A 16,750-nucleotide genomic window follows, 5' to 3' on the forward strand; every position below is an offset into this window, starting at 1 on the left:
GCCTCCATGAAAACCAAGGTGGGCCCATTTCCAACAGCACTTCCAAGCAATGTTGTATGGAATGGCAATGGCCGCCCAACAAAATGCTGGATTGTTGTGCAAAGATCTGACATGTGATTCTCATGCGTTTCTTTGAAAGGGGATGGGGATACATCACAAACACAGGAGTGGAGATGTTGTGAAGACATGCAGTTGGACATCACAACTGGCCTCTAAAATTACCAGTGGTCTGAAAATGACGCACACAGGCACAAATAAAACTGGATGGTCACATAGTGGGACGATACTGCTCACATTTTAGATGGAGAATGTAAATTCAGACCACTGGTAAGTCAATGACCTGCTGAGGCATTCCAGAAGTGTAACACATGGGAGTTAAACAAACTCAATTTAGCCTTTATCAGTTAACGGTTCATTACTAACTCCAGGACTGCAGTAAACATGACTATTATCAGCACGTATAGTATATATATACATATACATAGATACACATTATTTTTAATTATACAAGGGGCTGTGATTTCGTACAGCCTGACGTATTAAACATCAGCTGCTGTCTCTAATCACACCCACTTACAAGATCGTGAGGAAGCATCCACATGGAAATCAAGCGAAAACCTTGAAAAAGCTTTGCATTAGCATAAATAAACATGGCTGATCACATGTCTCCTTCAGATAAATATGTCAAAAGACTGATTCATAAAGTTGCAGAGAACGTTTTGGGAGAACATCTCACTATAATTAACCTGACTAATAATAGCAAGATTACAGGTCTGAGACATTGAAATCTATCTGCTGTAGTCGTGACTTGTGTTTAAAGCCTGTTTGAAGGGGGAAAAAGACAAAGATAATCTGCATTCATATAAAGTGTGCCAAAACATGCCAGCAATTGCACATTACACAAAAAAAACTTAACATATGCATGCTGCATTTTCTGTCTATGAGTCCTTTGTCATTAGAAACATCTTAAATAAATGCATTAAACTACATATAGAAAGTTCCGAATTTGTCGCTGGTCCGTTTCGATCTCAATACCTTCTCCTCGGTCTCTCGTCTGGCTCTCTCCTCCTCTCTCCAGCGTCTCTCCTCCTCCTGTTTGGCTCGTTCTTCTGCTTCACGCTTACGGATTTCCTCCAACTGCTGTTTCCGTCGTCGCTCCTCGTCCTGTAGCTGAGGTGCACAATACATAATCAGGTTTAGAGGAAAAACACTGGACCACAGAGAAGATGGCTGGACTGACTGAATTTGCCATTTTAAATCCTGGTGCTAAACCTAAATGATTGACGTAAACCTAAATTGTTCCTAAATTGATCCAACTGATGATAACATAGAAAAGAAAAAAATCTAGAAAAAATTGGAGCTTGCGCCCGTTTTATTGGTTAACAACTAAATTTCACGCCAATTTAATCCTAAAACTACTGATATACAATCTACTGGCTCTATTAGCTTAACTAGTTTTGTGATTTTAACAAACGTCCACTACCGTTCAAAAGTTTGGGGTCTATAAGACTTTTTTCTTAAAGTAATACTTTTAAAGACATTTATAATGTTTCAAAAGTTTTTGATTTTCATATATGCTTGAAAATGCTTTTTTAACCTTCTATTCATTAAAGTATTCTGAAAAAATGTATCTCGGTTTTCACAAAAATATTATGCAGCACAACTCTGTTCAAATGATAATAATAATAAATGGTTCTTAAATACAAATCAGCATATTAGAATTTCTGAAGGATCATGTGACTTAAGTCTGGAATAATGATGCTGAAAAAACTCAGCTTTCCCATCATAGGAATACATTTTAAAATACAAAATATGTATTTGAAATGTAATGATATTTCACAGTATCACTGATTTTACTGTTTTGATCAAATAAATGCACTTGGTGAACATACAGTAAGAGACTTTTAAAAAAATTAAGAAGAAAATCTTACTGAGCCCAAATATTTGAACTTCTATTTAAACTTATAAACCTATATTTACACATAACATTAAACCAAATACTACATTGATTTTTTTTTTTTACAGTTCTAACAGTCATCTAGATAAAACGTGTAGTTGTTTTATTTATTAATAGCTCATTTATAGACTAGCCTGCTGTGGTGATTTGTATAAAAAGCATCCTGTTGAATTATCACCAGTAAAAGTGTGATCACTGTGACGAGAGGTATCGTGCATCAAACACAATCACACATTAAAAGAGAATGACATGCACATACACCGCTGCATGCAAAACAACTTACTGACAGAAACGCTTCTTCACATCTACAGAAAATTATTCGAAAGGTAATCCAAACACCTTAATCAAACTTCATACACAATACATATACAATGCTCAACAGGTAGGGAAATACAAATCATGTCCATACAACGTTTCCATCGGAAATCAGAAGGAAGAGGACATAAACAGAGACACGTCCAGTAGTCAGGATAGGGGAAGAAGAAACCCAGCACCAAAAACCATGGAGAAACGCAGAATAAAGGAGCGGCAAAGCGCCAGGGTCAACACAGACACAGAGAGCAGTGATGAGTGGAGTGGAGGAAGAAACCGGAATGGAGATCACGGCATGGTGACGAGGCCCACATGCAAGCAAGCTCAGGGCCGGAGAGACTGGGCTGGAAGAAAACATGCACCAACCCACCCCTCATGATGACACTGCATTGAAACAACGGCTGCCGAAACCAGCAGAGCTTCATCATGTTCTCCAAGAAGGAAAAAGACCTTTCAAAGCTTTCTTTGGAATTAATTTTGTGGTTTTCTAGATGCAAATGTTCATGTCTAAGCCTTGCGCACACTTCCAGACATAAGGTTGCTATCCTGAGCACATTTAAAGCTGAAGTGTGTGATTTTTTTTTGTTAGAGGAATATTTAATGCAGGATAAACTCAATCGACAGCATTTGTGGCATACTGTAGATTGCCACAAAACATTTATTTCAAGTTCAACTTCTCCATCTTTTTCTTAAAAAAAACTAAACAAAAAAACCCAGGGTTACAGTGAAGCACTTACAATGGAAGTGAATGGAGCGTCAAAATACCCACGGTTTCAACAGTATAGCCTCAACAGTGTAAAAAAACTTTTATATCTAATTTTGTTGACATGACAACGTCAAAAACCTTAAAATGACGATAAAATGAAGAACCATTTTTACAATTCAAAAAAGTTAACAAGAATTATTGTAAGTGCTTTTTATAAAATTATAAGCTTAATATTTCTGCTTTTAAAGCCTTCAAAACATGGCCACTACTGTAAGTGCCTTGCTTTCTTTTTTTTAAGAAAACGAGGGGTGAGTCAATTATTTTAATTATCTTAATTATTAAAAATTCTTTCTTTTTTTTGAAAGAAAATAAATACTGGGTCAAAATAATATTAATTATCTTAATATTTAATTAATTTGATGAATCATTTAATTAATCAAAATTAAGCATTCGTAGGTTGATATGGAGTGAGTTTGGAGGCGAGACCGTTTCCCCAACCAATGGAAGATGAAAACTAGTTTTGAATATAACTACAAAACTTAGTCCATATGGTGACACTGGCTTAGAAATGACTAACTTTAGCTTTAAAAATTTATTTTCTATGATGTCTTTAGTCTACTCATTTTTAGATATTGTTGCAAAGCAGCAGTTTCCCAGTGAAGCACAATGAACATCCCGAGATGAAGTCCCCATGATGGTGTCCCCTGCTTGAAAAAGTGGTACATCTCTCTCAAAATAATACCCATGGGTAAAGGAGCCACCACGGCCGAATGAAGGGGGGGAGGTAGTGAACAAGAGGAGACACAGGTGGAGCCGAAACAGGAAGACAAGTAAAGAGCGTAAAGAACATACCAAGTCTAGTACAGAGATTGCTGGAACAGCAGTCTGCTGCAAGAGAAACAAAAACATACAGAGCAACCAAAGGGGTGGGAGAGAGAATAAATAAAGTAGTAAGAAATAAAGAAAAGGAGGGGTTTTAGAGAAGATAAAAGTAAAAAACAAAACAAAAAAAACATTGGCGCAGTGGGCCGGGACGTAGTGATGTGCTGCCAGGAACATTCCAGGGCAGTTTGGGTCTGATTAGTGCCAGCGGTCCACTTCTCTCCACAAACACTTGAGCTGGTGAGGAATTTCCCCATCATTCCACGTCCCCCCCACTGAAGCACTAGCAATATTTTCCTTCAAACACACAGGATTGTGTTGACCTTCCCTTAGACGGCTCGACCTGCCAACTCCTCAGAGATGGAGCGATATCAACGTTAGCAGGAACTCAGGTGAGCGCTATGCTACGGCAGGTGGTGGAAAACGTTAGTGGACTTCAGGGGGCTGAAGTTTGTGCTAGCACTGAATGTCTCAGAGACTGGGAAAGCACAAAAAAGCCATTTGGAAATAACACGCACAAACCAGCCCACCAAGAAGTCAAGAAGTAAAATTCAATTGAACTGAACTCAAATGTTTCGACATTAAAGGCTGTACTCATCACAGGCTGTTTCCTGAGCACAGATTAAGCCATTAGTTACTAATAGGGCTGGGCGATGCATCTAATATTTACTATACATTCGCCAATTTTATGGATATATAAAATCGAAGTTGTCAATTTGAATATTAAACATTTTATTTAGCCAATATATATTCTAACGGTTACGAAATAGCAAATCGATTCATTTGAAATTATTTGCATACACGATTTGTTAGTCATCTCTTAAAAAAAGTAAATATATTAAAAAAAAGATATATATATATATAAAACATTAATTTAAAACAAAATATATTAATGGGTGAATTTAGAAAATAGATATGGCTGATTATTATTATGTATAATTAAATTGGTGTATAAAAATAATCAAATATTAAATCTATCGGTGCATATATATATATATATACACACACATCGATAGATTTAACATTTAATTATTTTTATTGATTTTATCACCCAGCCCTAGTTACTAACAGAATCAATGGTTTTGATTCTCCACCCGGGTCAGAGACGAGGCTTAATATGTGCCTGAAAAGTCCTTGCATATAAATAATAAATGTTCATGTCTTGTTCAAAATAGTTGTTAGCACATTTCAAATAATATTAATTCTGATCCTAAATGGTTGGTTAGCCAGTAGCTGAAGGTCAGAAATGGTTCCAATGGAAATCTGTTTTCAGAAGTTAAATGAATATCAGATTTTAAATGACAGATGAGATCAGGAGAGATGTACAGATCTGGACGAGGCAGGTTGATGCTGGGGCAAGCAGTGGAAAACGTGTCCAGTGCTTGGCATCGTAAAGCCCTGGCTTCCCCCCTCCGTCAGCGCAGCATATATCAGCAGTGCAGCATGGAAAAGCAATGGCATAGGCATGTTGCAGGAGCACATGGCAAAACATTCATTATAACAAAAATAAAAATAAAAACATTCACGCTAGGATTCCCAGGTTAGTGATTAGCGATTCCATCACCAGTCTGTCCTGCTTCTGACTGCGGTTTCAAGCATAACGCAAGTCTATACGGACATACAAAGAGACCGGCACTCAACTTCAAACAATACTGCAGAGGTTTGCAACTACCTTAGACGATTCGATCTGCGCAGCAAAGGGAAAAACACATGTGCAAGTGTACTCAAGTAGAACTAGTTCTTTTAAAAATGTCCTGACTCTTAATCGTTCCCAAGCAGCTGAAAAACAATGTTATTGCTCTATACAAGCGTGAGGAAAAGGTACATCACAAAACCATTTATCAAGATATAGTAACATTTTAAGTACTTAAAGTCAACATGAAAAGCATCACAACCTATTTCACTTTTGTGATGCGATGATCTTCAGAATGGCCTACATTATTGAAATAAAAAAATAAATACAAAATTGGCGAGAATTGATTGCAATTGTTTAAACATTAAAATACGTTTTCCTATAGCTTAATATGACGTGACAACTAGTACACCAATTGTAGGTTCACTAGGTTGTCTATGGCTAATATTATTTTCCATGCCTACATGGCTCATATCTACACCTTTCAGAGGTGGAACGAGTTATTACATTTGGATTAACGTGCCCTGATAATTCGTTCACAATAAGACCAGGAATGTGCATTACGAAAGTAAATGAGGTCAGTTTTGATTTCATGTTGACTTCAACCATTTATATCCACATTGCAAACTACAGCTACCAATTTCCCTGCGTCTGCTCACCCGTGCTCTCTTCTCCGCCTCCAGTCTCTGCATAATTAGCGTGGTGTCTACATCTTCGTCATCCTCCTCCTCCTCATCTTCCTCGTTCTGCTTGGACTCCTGCAGTCTCTTCTGGAACTGCCACTCCAGCATGAGTTTGCGCATGCGGTCGCTCTCCTCGGCGGTGCGCTCAGGCTTGGCCTGAAGCTCCTGGATCTCCTTGTCCAGGAGGTCCACGATGTGAAGCTGCTGCTGTTTCTCCAGTTTCTCGCGGGCGTCCCTCTTCCAGGGGTCGGGCGACAGGCTGTCGCTGGCGGACATGTCCTCTTTGCTGATGGTGATGTATTGCAGGTCGCGCCTCTCAATGGTGCGCGGCTGCTGCTGAGGCAAGAGGTCACGGATTACCGTGTCCTGTGGTGGTTGGCGAGGAAGGCTGGATAGTTTGTCGGGCCGAGTTGGTTGTGGCGGCGGCGGTTGTGGCAGCTGGACCGGGGGAAGGTACGGTTGGGGCACCTGCACTGGCATGGGGGGCTGTGGATGGGGCATCTGTTGGTGCTGAGGGGCAGGTGGCAGCGGGCCGTGCTGGTTGTTGTGCATGGCAGGGCCAGGGACGGCAGGGTTGCGAATCTGTACCAACTTCCTCTCCTGGTCTCTTCTCTTCCTATCTCGCTCCTCTTCGAGCCGGGCCTTTTCCTTCTCATACCAGCGCTGTTGCTCTTCGCGTTTCTTGCGATCGGCCGCGGCCACCGCCTGTTGCTGTGAAACAGACGGTGGTGGAGGAAGCGGCATGTCTGGTTGCGGCTCATAGTCGTAGTGTGCGGGTGGAGGAGGAGGAGGAGGGGGGAGGTCAGAACGAGAGGGTTGGGAGACGCCCACTGGGCCGGAATTGGGAACTATTGGGGTTTTCCAGCGGCCAGGGCCGCTCTTGTGGTTGCCCTGGGACCTAGAGCCAGAGGATGACGAAAAGTTGAGGTGTTCTTGGCTGGAGGTACTGGACTCCACCGAAGAGGACACCTGGTGGTTCCAGTGCTCGCCTCCACCTCGCTGGTACTCAGCCTCACGCTGCTGCTGCTGCAGGAGCATCAGGTCTTCCTGACGCAGACGTTCACCTGGGTATCCGCCCGGAATGTCACACAGCTCCTCCTGAGAGCGCGCCACCCGCTAGCAAGACACAATGACACAGCAGTGAGATTAATTTCTTATTTTTGTGAAAATGTCACAGATGTTGCAGACAAATGTAAATTGTGACTAGACAGGAATTACATATGAACTTTTATTCAATGGATAAGCTCAACCAAACTAGCAAATTACTAAATAATTAAGTATGATATTTAATATGTTTTTAAAAGATTTTTGAATCTCTGGGGGGGAAATAACAAAACAAAAAACAGGAAAATTTGTGTGAAAACCACACATTAAACAGATACAGTTTAAAGTATTAAGCCCTTGGTAATGTAATTACATTTATTTAATTTGTAAGATAGTGCATATAAAATTAAAATGAATGAAAATGTAATTAAATCTTAAAAAATCAGAACATTAAATTACATTTTCAGAAATAAATGATAACGTAAGAGATACTATACACTACCATTCAAAAGCTTGAGATATGATTTTTAAATGTTTTTAAAAGTCTCTTATGCTCAGCAAGGCAGCATTTATTTGATAAAAAGAGATATGGTAAAAACAGCAATATTGTGAAATATTACAATTTCAAATAACTAATACATTTTAAAATGTAATTTATGCATGTGATCATTACTCGTCTTCAACAGTTATGCTTTATATTTTTGTGGACAATTTGCTGTGATCAGACAATTTTTTTTCAGGATTCTTTGTTGAATAGCATTTTATTAGAAAACTTTTTTTATAATATATAAATGTCTTTACACTCACTTTTGATCAATTATTGCATTCTTGCTGAATAAAAGTACTAATAAAAATAAATAAAAATCTTACTGAAGTAAAAATTTTGAATGGTAGTGTGCATTATAAAAAATATGCAAAATAAAAATACCAAAATAAACACATGAATGGACACAAAATATACATAACGCCAAAATAATAGTAGCTCTCATACAAAAAGTTGTATCTAATGTACAGTGCTGTTTGAAAAATACTGTGACACTGCCAGTGTTGTGATATTACTGTGTCACCAGGACACCAAGCAGCACTCTTATGCATTCTCTTCCTAAAAAGGCTAACCTGCATAGTCATGCTGTTGTTAGAGTGGTTATCCATAGGGGGAAGAGGCTCCGGTTCGTTGTTTTGCCAGGGCTGGCCAGGGCCCATCCTGTCCTGAGATTTGGAGGCTGGGAAGGTGAAATACTCCCTTGGGTATGTCTGAGTGGGGATCGGATAAGCCTCTGGATGGGGTGGAGAGGGCTCCTCCTGTTGGACAAACAGGGTAAAGACTGATTAGACTGAGCTGTGACAGTGTAACCTCCCTTTCCATAATTTTGTAGTGCAGCGTTATTGGTTATAATTCATCTAAAATGGAAACTAGTGTGAGAGTAAGCATGTATGTGTATAAATCAAAGGAATAAAAGAGTGATTAGCCAATCAGATGATGGTTACAGACATGATTAGGATTAATTACAAGAGCAACACAACAATCAGCCATGAATCATGTTTCTATTAGGCTTCTATTAGCCTGTGGTTTCAGAGACAAAAAATATATTCTGGTGTGTGTTTGGATTGGAGAGTTTCTGGTTATTCAATTAAAACCAGAAACTTAACATGAAAAAGACACACCCGCATTACAACACATTTCCGCATTAACTATTCTGATGTACTTCTGAATATAAGGGAGTAACTACCTACTACCAACTTAACTGCATTTTCTGTTGCATGTCATTAGCTCAGCTGCTTACATAATAGTTTAGTTTCTCTGGTAATAATGAATAATTTTTCCAATTAACTGTGTAGTGTGAAAAAACTCAGGGATTCATTTTCAGGTTGGTCCAAAAAGTTAAATGCAAATAGTCACTCAAAAATGTTCCCAGATGTCCAGTGTAGCAAAGTTACATAATTTGTGTAGCAAACCTTTTAGTCAAACACTGCTATTTTTAATAGTTTTTGATTCAGATATACAAAGTAAGTTGCTGTTATTGTCCCATTAAACAGCTTCAATGTGATTGATGTAGCCACTTTTACTTAGTAAGTTAGTATATGACTTACTAGGGATAAGAATTGTATGGAATTTAATATTGACTCTTTAATGTGTATGTGTTTGATTCACTAACCAGCTCATAACAATAATTTGCTTGTGAATTGGTTAAACTACACTGGTCATGCTGTTTGTTTTCGATTCACTAAAAAAAAAAAAAAAAACAGTTCATAAGAGAGTAATTTGTTTGGTAATTGGTTAAACTTCACTGGTCATGCTGTATGTTTTTGATTCGCTAAAAAGAACCACCTCATAAGACTCATTCGTCTGGGAATCAGTTGGTCAACAGTTCACACTGCCAAAATTTCCCCTTGATTCACCGGGGAAAAGAGCTCATGGCACACACGTGCAAAATTCATCTTAGAGGTGCCGATGATTGTGTCTACTCACATCAGGGCAGAGGTTTCCCGTTGAGACTGACGTGATCTTTCCTGGGGCTCCTGGGTAAACAGGCTTCCCACCTGGACTCTGAGCCTGGTCTTCAGGAGGTAAAAAGTAGACATAAATATAATGTCAGTCAACACTTAAAATAAGCAAATATGACAAGTCTTTGAAGTGGCACACTTACTAGCCACATTTGGGCTGGAGCGGTGGTCTGCACGATTCTTCAACAACCTGTCCTCCTTCTTTGGTTCAGGATAGGTGTCCCACGTGTCCTGTGGGCTCTCAGGAGAGCCATTCTGCACAGAGTTGTTATAGAGCTCAAAGCCCTCACTCTTTGGCCTTAGCTTTCCCTTGTCTCCACGTCCACGGTCTGATGCTGCAGAGATGAAAGAGGGGTTTGAATGAGGCAAAACTCAGCACTGAGAATGTGCCCATCTCTCTGTAATGGGGGAATTCACCCACAACACACCAGATCAGAAACACTACCAGACATGTGTCGAAAGCATTTAGATTTAATGCATCACTTGAACCATTTTGTGTGTGACTGGGAACGCTGCGGGTGCCAGATCCACCACATTTCCACCTCTTTAAGGAATTAGTCGCATGCATGCTGGGCGGCAGCCGCTGATATTTTTAAGCAGGATACTGAAGCTCCCACACACAAGCCCGTTAGAGCTTTAAAGAGGCCATATTATGCTATTGTAAAAGTTTGTTTTTGGGGTCTACTAGAATAGGTTTTCATGCTTGAATGGTACATTTATGATTTTTTCTTATTATTATTTTACACTGTTGCAGCACCTCTCTTCCCAGTCTGTAACTCTGTTTAATTCGGTCTCTATGAATTGTCACTCCCCTTCCCATAACTGCACAAGCCTTTGTGCAGGAATTATTTAAATGAGGAATACTGTCACAAAAGTTCCCAAAAGAGAACTCACTAAAATCGAGGCGTTTAAGGGAGTTCAGAAGCAGCGCTTACTGATATAGAGAATAACTCCCTGTAGAGTTGGACTTTTTTTATGCTCAAACATCAACATTACACACTAAAGAAAGTTGAAAATGTAATAAAGCATAATAGGTCCTCTTTAAATAAATATTCACGCCGCAGTTGTGCGGTGTGTGCTTACCGCGGGGCATCATGGGGGAAGGCTGGCTGAGGAGCGTGGCCAGCCCGTGGTAAATGGCTCCCTGTTTGGCAACCTCAAGCGTTACAACCGAGCCGGTTCGCGTCATCAATTCCGCCGCCCTACAAGACAGAGACATCTTATGAGTAAAACACATAAAACAGCAGACTATGTGAATTTCATGATCAAAGCATTCATGTGCAATCCCACAATATCATGAGAGCGTATTTCAAGAGACTAATCTCTCAGAATGTCTGTTTGGATTAGCCGTCGGCTAACTGTAAGCAAATGCCTCAAAGAGATGGACACTGGAACGAATACCAAAGGCAACTCAAGTTGTGTCCATTCACAACTGTTTTGAGCCATATGCTTCTCATTTAACTCCAATCCGCAGATTTAAAAAGTTTAATCAATTCCACCGCATGCAAGACACAAACATAACAAAAAATTTATGCCATTTTGACTTTAGAAACATAAAAGGTGCTTTGTACTGCACAACTTACTGGCTATAAATGTTGAACTAAGTTCAAGTTAAATCCAGGATAATTACATGACAAACCTCAGTGTCAGAAATCAACTTCTCATTAAGGCCCAATATTCTCTTTTTATTTTAATAAATGCATATTTGTGTAAACATGAAAATGTCATTCTTCATGCAAAGTCATTACATCATCCTAACAATTAAACTTTCCTCTTTTAGATAAAGTTAAATCAACAAATAAAACATAGGACCTTATTGAACTTAAATTTCAGGGGCATTTTTGCCTTAACACCACCATCAATTGCTCTAAAAACACGAGACTTCATATATTAATCTTAAGTCACTTAATTGTGTGTATAAAGACACAGTCCTTGCTTGTGATGTGATGTAACAAAATGGTTTTAGCATGCAATCCTCCTGTTTATTTCACTGAAAAGCTTATCTTCTCCGATGTAGCCGGATATTACATGCTTTACCTGTAAGTCCATTTCAAAATTTTTAAATCCCATTCTACAGACATCATTATTAATGGTCTGAATGCTCCAGAATTACCTCTCCTGAGAGAGACCGACCAGACTCCGTCCATCCACGCTGAGCAACTGATCTCCGGCAGTCAGACGCCCATCCTGAAGAAAAACAGTCAAAAACAAGACAGTCAAGCAAAGTTTGATTTTTACAGATTTTACAGTTTAATACTAAGTGCTATTAATTATAATAGTAGTGTAATATCAATGACACGAATTACGAGAAATAACACTAGCAATGCTAGCTGCTAGTAGTTTCAGAAGAAATGAGGTCACAGCATCTGCTTTTGCCTATAAAGAACATTAAAATATAAAAATCGAAATAAACTCACTATGTCTGCCGCACCTCCTTTGACAACAGACTTGATGTAAATACCAAGTTTGTCTTGCCCGGCACCCTAAAAAACACAAAACAAAGAGCAAAACATTTTATTAGCACTATGAGAAAGATCTAAATGTCATTAACAGGCTCCAGTAGTTCCGCTGTGGAAAACGCTGGACGGAGAAACCAGGCGTTTATTCACGAAAGACTGTAAATCTAGAGCCAGCAGTGAAGACATTCACATAAATAAACTCATTCATGAATGACCAGATCTGGGCAAGTTTTTGTTCAAACTAGCCATGTTTAACCCTCTCCGAGTACTTCACCCAATATCCGGGGTCAGAGGTCATCATCTGACAGGGGCCATCTGGCTGCTGGACTGTGCAACCATTGAGATATCAGCTCGACCCTAAATGCCAATGCATGCTACAGAAATAATGCTCTAAATAAAACCTAGAAATTAACTTCAGGATTAAACAATGCATTCATTGAAGCACTTCCTGTACTCTTGAAATGGTAACACCACACAAGCTTTAACACTCAGTCATAACATTTCTTTCACGTAATGCTCCATAACTGGAGTTAAATGGTCTGTTCAAGGCTTAAAGCTGACAGAGCACCAGTGATATGAGCTTTAAAAGGGTTTTGCTTAAGGACTGCGGTTTCAAGTTAGCAACATTTGTTTTTTTTCCGATGGCTGGATTTGCTATTTGAGCAAGTAAGTAAAATCCCCAAAATCCCCTGGCTGCTGCCAGCGGTTCTATTTTAGGGAGATCATGCTAAAATTTAACTAAGATGTCTGTATTAAAATCCTAGCTATCTCAGTTTTTTTCTCATACAGAAACCCACCTGACAAATTCATAACAGCAAAGTCTGAGCAAAGCAAAGTGTCCAGAAGAATATTACGCAGCACAACCATTTACAACATTAACTGATTCTTGAGCAGCAAATCAGCATATTAGAATGTTTTCTGAAGGATCATGTGACACTGAGGTCTGGAGTAATGATGCTGAAAATTCAGCTTTGACATCATAGGAATAAATTGCAGGTTAAATACTGTGCTAAAATAGCTGTGCTGCTTCTGTTAAGTGGAAAAAGGAAAGAACTGCTCCTTAAAAAAAAACTTGCTTTATCCTGTATCAACATAATGTCTCTGCTTTAGCAGCCTGATATGAACTCTTTCAAAAGTACAATATTTACATCTAAATTCCAGGGCCAGACCTCCTCCAATGTCCATGCCATACTTCAAAAGATGCTTTCATGGTCATAAACCATTTTCTAAATGCCACACACCACCCAAGTCTACAACATTCCCTCCATGCTGGCTGAGCACACTGGCTCTGTTTTTCTCCATGGTTTCAGCACTATATATGAAAAACCCATGCTGATCAATACAGGACTGCCACAAGTTATGAGTGCAACATCTACATTTACCATACAATCATGCAGTTGTACAGTATGTTGCTTTTAGCCTCTTTGAAAAGATTCAGACCCCACAAATGTCACATTAAATCACAATCTACCTTACGCAGGAACACTTAACCTGGGCCTGTTGTGGCTGTCAAATGGATTGAGAAGTCCAAACCGGTGAAGCTTCAGCTACTAGGAGCTAAAACTGAAAGATATCTTCAAATAGTTTCATTTGATAATTATGATACACTCCTTCCTTCAAATCTACAACCTACCAGATTTGTTTCCTCGTTTTCAGAGGTTTTGGTTATCACTTGATTAGATTGGTATGTGCACCGCATTGCTCATAAGCACTACAAACCTAAACGAAGTTGACCAGAAGCAATGGATCGGAACCCAGTAACAAAATCTGCCTGGGAAACAGCAACGTCTTTTATTCTGCCCTCTGAAATAAAGCCAATGTTAGCCACAGACCCCCATAACCCACTCACATTACAATGGCATAAACACACCCAACAATTCTACACCCGGAACATGAACACCACACAAATATCACCCAGAACATTCATGACTTAACCACAAATATAAGAAAAATATGAATCAACATGCAATGTGTGCTAACAGGCCCAGAAAATGTTTGAGGTCATGCCAGTTATAAAGCAGTTGGCCAAAGAAAATTTTTTGTACAGTCTGAAAAAGTGAAAAACCACAAACTTCCAAAGAAAAATCAGCTGCATTAAATCAAGAATGGGTAATCAAATACAGATTGATGAGTAATTTGCATGTAAATCACAGAGGGAAAATAAAATAACCACACAGAAAAGAGGGATTATAATAATACAACTAAAACTTAACACAAATTTCTGTTAATTTAAATAAAATAAATATCAACTGAAACAATATAATATATAAAAAACTTAAACTTACTTTTATGTCAGCTAGTTGCCAAGGGACCATTTTATTTCATTTTAATTTAGTTTAATTTAAAAACAGAAATAAAAATAAATCAAAACTCACAAAAAACTAATAAAAATTACAAAAAACTAAATTATTAAATCAGAAAAATAAAAATGTTCAAAATATTAATAAAAACCATAGTAGTAGGCCTATCGCAATTATAATAAAATAACACTGCCAATAATAACACCATCAAAAAGCTACAAAACAAGTCTGCTGTGAGATCAAGTGATGAAAACAGTAAAAATACGCAATCAGATGTCATAAATCATCTTATGGTAAAGACAAATAAAAACAACCTACCGCTATGTGCTCTGCCAAAGTATAGCATAAGTAACTTTGTTCCTGTATGTTGTGGGGGGGGGGGGGATGTGATATGATCCTGGACAATGGCTCCTCCTCAGGGAGTACACACAACAACAGGATGGGGTTTTTCCAAAGCATCAGAGGGAATACAAACCAAGTGTTGGAAAACTACTTGAAACTGTAGTATACACAAGCTACAACATACTGATGATTAGGGCAACAAATTAGCAAACTACATTGCTAGGAGGCAAAGAATGCTAAGGAGGCACTTTGATGGTAACAACAATTAAACAGAAATTCAGCATATGCCGTTTCACAAGGGGCATCAAAGCCTGCGACATTAGAAACTGTGTGCATATTATCAACAAGTAAGAAAGCTGAAATACAGATATGCCAATGTTGTGCATGTGAGCAGCTTCTCATCTGCTGTAAGGTCTCAACTTGTCTGAGTCCTGAGAGAGAGAAATGTCAGCTGGCAAAGCTTTCTGATTAGACTTTGAAAGTACGCATTACGCTGTGATGAGAAACAACCGTTCAAAAACCAGTCTCTCCACATTAAAGAGGGAACCTGCGGTGAGAGACACATGAGAAGCCCTAAGGTTGAGTTCTGAGGCGGAGGCGGTTTCCACGCAGTCTGAACACGACTGATGCAGGAGTCTCGTGCAGGCCCAGCGGGAGAGAAACTGAGCTGACCTTTCCTCAGGAAACTTGCGTTAAACTTGCTTTGATCAAAGCTGGAAAACCTGGCACGCAGAACATGAAATGGAGTAAGGTCTGTAAAAGCCACTGATAAAAAACAGATGCATGTTAACAAGAGCTACTGCTACTGAACTAATAGCTACTGTTTTTAAAACAAGGGGTGAGGAGATACTGGCACAGAGTTCATTACTGGTTGATTGAAGGCTGAAACAAGTCAATTCAACTTAGGACGGGGCTCTGTTCTTCTAGACTGTAATCCTCAGCAACATAAAAATCGAATTTGAATTTGAAATGTTTTTTTATAGAGACTATTGTCAACAAATTTACTGAGCGCTCTTCCGAAGTTTTGCTCTTGTGAAAACAAAAAAAAAGCCATTAGCAGAGTACTTAAAACATACTCTATGCAAGAACAAAACCTAATTTAACATGTTCATTGATAACAAAACTTTTCTCAGTGTTGTCGCAAGGTGGCGCTAGCATACGTTGTCTTTCATGGGCACTTTCTCATTAAGGTTAATTCAATTTAATGAAAGGAAGTAGAAATGAACTGAAATTCATATAACTTTCAAGACACACTTTGAATGCTGAAAGTTTATAGGCCTTATAAGGTTTATATCTGAAGGTGTGTAGGCCTTGATAGTATGATAGAATAATAGAATGATAGATAGGTACAAAGAATCACAAACAAACGACAAACAGAGAGAACAATAGATAGACGGAATAACAGATTCATCATATTTAATTAACTTTTGATGACAGTCCGATCAGAATTAAGAGGTCAGCTGTTACTCCAAGCAACACAGAACCACACCTCGTGTGTGAGTTCAACACCCATGCATGTGTGTATGTTGCCGAGCGTGTGTTGTGGGATTGTGTTATAGGCGTGGTTGTTTATGTGCTCATATTTCAGCTCAAAGAAAATGATAATGTCTGTGCAGCTGGTAGACATCTCAGCATATCCAAATGTGAGCATGATCTCATGTTGTGAATCCCTTGTAAGCAGAAACAGAAACTGTTATTCACAGCAGCAGGTTATTTTGTATTTTAGTGTCAGAAGGTAAAAGGTCAGTAAACTTGAGGATGAACTGAGTCTGTTTGCTTGGGGGCCAGCATTGGCAACAAGAACAACGATTTACCACAAAAAGACTGTTCAAGCACATATTTACCCCACAACCGGTTGTCTGGCGTAGTCGGCATGCAAAATTATGCTTGCATCTGCAGTGCAGACATTAGACATTAACAGGAAAGT

At 38.9% G+C, this 16,750-nt stretch overlaps 1 protein-coding gene across 16 annotated transcripts in view; it reads right to left on the reverse strand.

The window, feature by feature from the left end:
* The window catches only part of afdna (afadin, adherens junction formation factor a), a 109,956-nt gene that overhangs the window by 10,267 nt on the left and 82,939 nt on the right, over positions 1 to 16,750 (reverse strand). For 9 of the 16 annotated variants that reach the window (XM_079639778.1, XM_079639788.1, XM_079639779.1 and 6 more), the window contains 8 exons: positions 12,140 to 12,205; positions 11,836 to 11,909; positions 10,806 to 10,924; positions 9,866 to 10,057; positions 9,688 to 9,776; positions 8,334 to 8,519; positions 6,150 to 7,289; positions 1,036 to 1,170 (listed from right to left, as the gene is read on the reverse strand). In XM_079639778.1, the coding sequence (XP_079495904.1) occupies positions 1,036 to 1,170; positions 6,150 to 7,289; positions 8,334 to 8,519; positions 9,688 to 9,776; positions 9,866 to 10,057; positions 10,806 to 10,924; positions 11,836 to 11,909; positions 12,140 to 12,205 (2,001 nt within the window). Of the gene's footprint in view, positions 1 to 1,035; positions 1,171 to 3,827; positions 3,864 to 6,149; positions 7,290 to 8,333; positions 8,520 to 9,687; positions 9,777 to 9,865; positions 10,058 to 10,805; positions 10,925 to 11,835; positions 11,910 to 12,139; positions 12,206 to 16,750 lie in introns of all 16 variants that reach the window. The other 7 variants (XM_079639787.1, XM_079639785.1, XM_079639782.1 and 4 more) reach the window with 1 other exon arrangement.

The sequence above is a fragment of the Phoxinus phoxinus genome, assembly GCF_949152265.1.
Source record: "Phoxinus phoxinus genome assembly, chromosome: 16".
Taxonomy (NCBI): Eukaryota; Metazoa; Chordata; class Actinopteri; order Cypriniformes; family Leuciscidae; genus Phoxinus; species Phoxinus phoxinus.